This window comes from Nanorana parkeri, unplaced genomic scaffold (assembly GCF_000935625.1).
Source record: "Nanorana parkeri isolate BGI_ZX_2015 unplaced genomic scaffold, ASM93562v1 scaffold475, whole genome shotgun sequence".
Lineage (NCBI taxonomy): Eukaryota > Metazoa > Chordata > Amphibia > Anura > Dicroglossidae > Nanorana > Nanorana parkeri.
The window spans coordinates 196777-203968 of record NW_017306743.1 but is presented as its reverse complement, the minus strand read 5'-3'; the positions used below and the strand labels follow the sequence as shown (position 1 = coordinate 203968).

General features: G+C 42.4%; 1 protein-coding gene across 4 annotated transcripts in view; it reads left to right on the top strand.

Annotated features, from left to right (window-relative positions):
• The window catches only part of FLNA (filamin A), a 90006-nt gene that overhangs the window by 54216 nt on the left and 28598 nt on the right, over positions 1–7192 (top strand). For all 4 annotated transcript variants that reach the window (XM_018560709.1, XM_018560708.1, XM_018560707.1 and 1 more), the window contains exons 14-27: positions 1–139; positions 463–586; positions 1291–1451; positions 1588–1678; positions 1769–1938; positions 2024–2141; positions 3513–3775; positions 4149–4746; positions 4829–5002; positions 5635–5797; positions 5884–6044; positions 6221–6391; positions 6481–6604; positions 6915–7071. The exon at positions 1–139 is cut by the window's left edge. In XM_018560709.1, the coding sequence (XP_018416211.1) occupies positions 1–139; positions 463–586; positions 1291–1451; positions 1588–1678; positions 1769–1938; positions 2024–2141; positions 3513–3775; positions 4149–4746; positions 4829–5002; positions 5635–5797; positions 5884–6044; positions 6221–6391; positions 6481–6604; positions 6915–7071 (2614 nt within the window). The remainder of the gene's footprint in view (positions 140–462; positions 587–1290; positions 1452–1587; positions 1679–1768; positions 1939–2023; positions 2142–3512; positions 3776–4148; positions 4747–4828; positions 5003–5634; positions 5798–5883; positions 6045–6220; positions 6392–6480; positions 6605–6914; positions 7072–7192) is intronic.

Here is a 7192-nt window from a genome sequence, read left to right as displayed (position 1 = left end):
TGAAGGAAACCCAGTTGAGGTCACCACAAAGGATAATGGCAATGGAACTTATAGCTGCAGCTACATTCCAAAAAAACCATTGAAACACACTTCTCTAATATCCTGGGGTGGAGTCAATATTCCAAACAGCCCCTTCAGGGTAAGTCGGGCTCTGTTCTACTAAACCAAATTTGTTATTTTTTGCAATTTGCTGTAAATGTGGACATGCCCCACCATATTTGACTTAAACTACTGAAACTCTACCGGATTTGAAATAGTCAAGGTATCATGGTGTCCAGAGCTCATTGGCTGTAGTTTGTTGATTCTGCTGCTGGTGATACCTTGCCACTGGTGGAACTAACCAAATGAAGCTACAGCTTTTCCTAATGGAAGTCCCTCTAGTTCCTACATTAAAATGCCAGCAACAGACCTGCTTGTGCTACATGGTAATATGTCAACTAAGGAGGAATTAATCTCTTCCAGATGACCATCGGTGCTGGCAGTCATCCTAACAAAGTGAAGGTTTATGGGCCTGGAGTGGCAAAGACTGGTTTGAAAGCACATGAACCCACATATTTTACTGTGGACTGTACAGAAGCTGGGCAAGGTGAGCCATCAGACTACTTATTTACAGGTATTTATATGGCGCTGATAATTTACGCAGTGCTTTACATTGTGTGAACTAGGTTGGGAGTTGCTTCACCCAGTATGGGCTAATCTATTGAAGCTCTGGTTTAATTTTGAAAATTGGTCATCCTTTCATTTTTTTTCTTTTTGGCATTGTCTACAGCCATCTGAATAAATCCACTAATCTGTAGCTTGTTAGCTATGAAACTGCACTTTAGTTTCATAGGCATGGACAATGAAACTGCACTTTAGTTTCATAGGCATGGACAGCGTAAGTAAACATTGCAGCGTTGTCTGTAGGAATGCTACCTTACAAAACCTGTGTGTTGGGTGTCAGACGGCACCACCCAGCTGCTGGCCTGTATCTTTACTGCATTAAAGCAATACAACTTGGTCACTACATTTCTCTAGCCTCTGATTGGACAGTGAAGGAGCAGCAGCACCTTAATGAACTCTTCCCTTGCTTTGTCAGCACTTTTGCGTCCCCCCTTCCTTTCCTAGTGAACGTTACAGGGGATTGCAAGAGGCTAATACGAAGTCAGTCCGATACTTGCCACTAGCTTTAAAATAAAACCTGTATGCATGCCTACATTAATGTGTTCAGACATTTTAGCTGCAGCAAAGTCCTCTGAGCTAGCCCCACATCCTCACAGTATTGACTGTTCTTTTTAACCATCTCCTCAGGTGATGTCAGCATTGGCATAAAGTGTGCTCCTGGAGTAGTAGGACCAGCAGAAGCTGACATAGACTTTGACATCATCAGGAATGACAATGACACTTTCACAGTGAAATATACCCCACCAGGAGCTGGAAGCTACACGATCATGGTTCTATTTGGTGGCCAGGTAAAAAATTTTCTTCAATGCGTTTATTCTAGAACATTGGTGTACCGTACACCGCATTATGTTAAACCTTAAAGGCTAAGATAAGTGTTTGGTTTGCCAATGTCCAAAGTAATGTAACGATTTTATTCTCCTGAAGGCCACTCCTACAAGTCCCATCCGCATCAAAGTTGATCCATCACATGATGCCAGCAAAGTGAAGGCTGATGGACCAGGTTTAAACAAGAGTGGTAAGCAAAAGTCATGTTGGGCATGTTTTTTTCTTGTTGGGCATGTTTGTTTTGATAAGATTTTAATGTAAGCAATTCTGGTTCTTTTAGGTGTAGAAATGGGAAAACCCACTCACTTCACTGTCAACACAAAGGCAGCTGGCAAAGCCAAACTAGATGTAAATTTTACTGGACCAGCCAAGGGTGATGCTGTGAAGGACTTTGAAATAATTGATAACCTTGACACCTCCTACACTGTCAAATACACCCCAGTGCAACAGGTAAATGGATTGTAGAATCTTTATATTTGTATTTTATTTTTTCTTCCTGATCTCTTACTATAACGCACTGTTGGTATTTTATCAGGGTAACTTAGGAGTAAATGTTACATACGGTGGGGATCACATTCCAAAGAGTCCATTTCCTATCAGCATTGCGCCCACTTTGGACCTCAGCAAAATCAAGGTTTCTGGACTTGGAGACAGTATGTATTAAAAAATTATTCTGGTGTTTGACTTGCATAGATTGGTTTGAAGAACATGAGGCGGGAAGGCTTAAGAGAACTATGAGGTAAGTGTTTTTCCCCATAGTTCTCTTACAGGTCACGGGAGGACATATACTAGCGTCCTCACGTCACCCAAAGCTCAGTATATTGCCTGAGCTACAACTCGCGGTATACTGAGAGAGCCGCAGCCGGGAGGGATCCCCACATTAGTGTCGGGATCCACCCAGCTGTGTGAGTGACAGCTGGCTCTGCCTAGCTAGAGGCAGAGCCAGCTGTTCCCGCCCCTCCCCCGTTCGTTCATCCAGTCAGCACTGGAGGAGCGGGGATGGGGGATTCCCTGCAGGGAGCCGTGACTAACAGTCACGGCTCTCTGCAGGGAGATGACCAAGAAGTGAGCAAGCGACGGTGTGTGTTCACTCAATTCCCGATCTATTGAGCCGACATGTGACTGTTTAATTGTCACACGTCGCCTCGAACTATGAGGATGAGGGATTTTCACTCACCTCATAGTTCTCCTTTTTAAGATGCCCATACGCCTTGCAATTATCGTACGAGAAATGAACGCGATCGTGATTTCGTATGATCGGCCAGTTGATGGGGGAAGTGCATGATCGCAATTGCTGTACAACTGGCTGAATTTCGTTGAACGGGCAAACTAGAAAATCTATGGATTAGTGGCGTTTTTGTATAACAAAAATCGCAACATGAACACTGCATATGCGTAAAACCAAAATCCATTCTCCAACTAAATTCGTCCAGTTAGTATTGCTAACGAACCATAATCAAAACCTACATTGGCCTGTGCATGATGGGGTATTAAAGCGTAAATTGAACAGGGGATTGGTGACTGGACAACAAAAACAAATTGAAGGATAATTGTAAGGTGTATGGCCACCTTCACTGAAACCTACTGCAATGTCTTTACAGTTCTGCTATCGCTTAAGATCCTTTATATTCCCATCATCCCTCACATGCTAGCTGACCTGTCAGATTAGGATGGCATAAGAGTCACTGCACAGAAACCTAAGATCAAGGACAGTGCAAGGGTAACTAAATACTCTATTCAGCATGTCTGTAGCTTTTTCTTAGTTGTGCATTTAGGCTGTGGTCAGGTGTGTTGCTGTAACTGGGGTACATCAGTCATGTTATACAGGGTACTCTGATGGAACCAAAGACTGGTGGAAATGTTGTAGGTTACAGTTCCTTTAAAGGGTTTTATAGTTTAGAGTTGTACTTAAAAGTGATTTTTGAGTGTTCTGTGCAAGTTCTAATACAGTACATGTAAGATTGTATGTTAAAATGTGAGGGGTACCTGAATTTGACCTATGCGTTTTTTTGTTTTACCTTCAGAGGTGGAAGTTGGAAAGGACCAAGAGTTTACAGTGAAATCCAAAGGCGCTGGTGGACAAGGCAAAGTGGCTACTAAGATTACAGGCCCATCTAACAAGTCTGTTCCTTGCAAAGTAGAGCCAGGTCTCAGCCCAGATAATAGTACTGTCAAGTTCATACCTCGGGAAGAAGGGCCTTATGAGGTCGATGTGACTTATGACGGTGTCCCAGTTCCTGGCAGCCCATTCCCTGTAGAGGCAGTTCCACCAACCAACCCTTCAAAGGTAAGTGCTCTCAACTCATCTTGTTTTTTTTTTTTTAAAACGAAGCAATAAAAGGAATCCATTTTAAAGTCATGGCCCCTTCTAAACTCTATAATGAAGGATATTGATGACTTCGTTTTCTATAAATGTCATAATTTTTAGGGTGGTGCAGAAATAGTTATGGGAATCCTGATAAGCTTGTCTAATACTAGGAATAGATGTGAACTGTCTAGCTGCTGAAGCTAATGTTAAAGCTTATAATATTTTAGTGCTTGAGTTTTAATATACTTTGTTGCTGTTCTAAAACACTAACTGAAGGCCTGTCTGAACTAATATCTGTAAAATCTTAAAGAAAGTGTTCTGGTGTCTGACGAGTTACTCTTGTGTTTTCTAGGTTAAGGCTTTTGGCCCTGGACTGAAGGGAGGCAATGTTGCTGCCCCTGCCCCATTCACCATCGATACTAAAGGAGCAGGCCAGGGTGGCCTTGGCTTGACTGTAGAAGGTCCATGTGAAGCGAAGATAGAATGTCTAGACAATGGTGATGGAACTTGTTCCGTCTCCTATATGCCAACAGAGCATGGTGACTACAACATCAACATCCTCTTTGCTGACACACACATTCCTGGCTCTCCTTTCAAGGCAAAGATTGAGCCTTGCTTTGACCCTACCAAGGTGACATGCTCTGGCCCAGGTCTAGAACAAGCTCAGGTTGGGGAGTCTGGTACATTCAATGTCGACTGCTCTAATGCTGGCAGTGCTGAGCTGACCATAGAAATCATCTCAGACACTGGAATGCAGGCAGAGGTTCATATCCAGGACAACGGAGATGGCACATACACCATCACATACATACCACTATACCCAGGAATTTACACTATTACCATCAAATATGGAGGACAGATGGTGCCAAACTTTCCCAGCAAGCTGCAAGTTAAACCAGCAGTTGACACATCTGGAGTTAAAGTCTACGGACCAGGAGTTGAAGGAAAAGGTATGGTACTGTGTGATGAGATTTGAACCTGTGTTGGTATTGCTCTTCAGATGTTTTCAACCTTTTGACTTTTTTTTGACAGGTGTTTTCAGAGAAGCCATTACAGACTTCAATGTGGATGCCCGAGCCCTGTCTAAAACTGGAGGCCCACATGTTAAGACAAGGGTGTCTAATCCTTCTGGTAACTTTACTGAGGCCTTTGTTCAAGACAATGGGGATGGTACTTACAAAGTGGAATATACTCCTTATGAGGATGGTAAGAACTGTCTTCAGATGGGAGTAGATGCATTTAGCTATTCGAATTAGCTTTTCAAATTTCTTTTTTGTGTGGAAATCTAGAGAACATGCACTTGATGTGAGGCATGGGAGAAGTGTTTTTGCCTTTTTTGGTTTTTCAAACATTTCTGCAATGTTTTGGCATGTCTGCAAGAGACCTGACATGTTGGTGTCCTATAAACTTCTGCAGGAGAATCTTCCTCAGACAGGTACATAGATGACCAAGGACAAACTTTCAGGGGATTTGAATGCTGTTGCCCTCTAACTTGAATTCATTTTGTCAGCACTTGCATTTCCCCCCCCCCATATCCTCTGCATATACTTGTCTTTCCTTCCCTTTTACTGCTGCTTAATTTTAGTATTAGAGTAGCCAAAGCCGAATACCTAGTACTTCTGGGTATTGAAGCATGCAACAGTAAGCCAATAGTGCTGTCACAAGTCCTTGGCCCAGTGTCAGCTATGACTTGTTTGACTCACAGCTTACTAAGACATTTCCTTCACTCCCAGCAGCTAAACGGAGTGGTGGGCGATGGTAAGGTAGACGTTTCATGTGTAGGCAAGGCACCGTTTCACTTTACGTTGCTTGATGCTATATGATTTTCTCTTTTCCAGGTCTTCATACTGTAGATGTCACTTATGATGGAAATCCCACACCCAACAGTCCTTTCAGAGTCCCTGTAACAGAAGGTTGTGATCCAAGCAGGGTGAGAGTTCATGGCCCTGGTATTCAGAATGGGACAACAAACAAGCCCAACAAGTTTACAGTTGAAACAAGGTAACTCTTTTGATCTACAGATATAAAATGGCTTATGTATATAAAATGTATTTATAAACTCTTGCCTAACCAAAATGTTTCTGCAGAGGAGCTGGCACTGGTGGCCTGGGACTGGCTGTTGAAGGTCCATCTGAGGCAAAGATGTCCTGCACTGATAACAAGGATGGAAGTTGTTCTGTGGAATACATACCATATGAGCCTGGCACTTACAGCTTAAATGTCACCTATGGTGGTCACCAGGTTCCTGGTAAGATGTTGGAATAGTAGAACATTTTCATGGAGAGGGTGGATTTGAAACTGGTCATGGGATAGAAGTGTTTTTAGTAACAAGTTGCGAACATTAACAAGTAGTTCATGTCAATCAGTTGGCATTCAGTAGCAGTTGTCGTCTTGGATGTTACAAATTGTGCTCTGCATTTACAGGAAGTCCCTTCAAGGTTCCAGTTACTGATGTGGTTGATAGCAGCAAGGTGAAGTGCTCTGGTCCAGGATTGAGCCCTGGGCTTGTCAGAGCAAATGTTCCACAATCCTTCACTGTTGACACAAGCAAAGCTGGTGTTGCTCCTCTGCAAGTTAAAGTGCAAGGACCAAAGGGTAAATTTCAGATCCAGTTTAATTTCCTCATTGCTACCTATTATAGCTATACTATGAAAGGATGTTTAAGACCATTCTGCTTCTCACAGGTCTTGTTGAACCAGTGGAGGTTGTAGATAATGGCGATGGAACTCAAACTGTCAACTATGTGCCTAGTCGCGAGGGGCCGTACAACATTGCTGTGCAGTATGGTGATGATGATGTGCCACGCAGGTCAGTAAGTCATTTGATGGTGAAATTGTTCCTTCATTGTTGGTAATGGCAATTTGAGTTTGGGTCTGCAGTTTCAGGCACTGCAATGTAGGTTAAATGAAGAAGGAATAATTAATTACCTGTTATCTCCATTAGATGTATTTTCAAACAAGCATTAGGCAACTGGCCTCTGTAATCGCTTTTGCTGCAGGAAACCTTACTTTGCTTTATAAATTAAACCCTCTGCAGTATTGCTCATATGTAGATTTTACATTTATCTTCTGTGAAGTTTTAAGCGGTACTCATTTAACATCCACTAATTTCTTCACAGTCCATTTAAAGTTAAGGTTTTGCCTACTCACGATGCCAGCAAGGTAAAAGCCAGTGGTCCAGGATTAAACACAACTGGTGTGCCAGCAAGTTTACCTGTAGAATTTACCATTGATGCCAAGGATGCTGGAGAAGGTCTCCTTGCTGTACAGATAACAGTAAGTAAACTAACGGATAAACAAGTTATATTTTTCAACTGTTTTCTGTAGATTTTGGAATTTTAATAAGTTTTTTTTTTTTTTTTTTTTGGGTTTGTTGCAATTGGGGCAATTTTTCCTT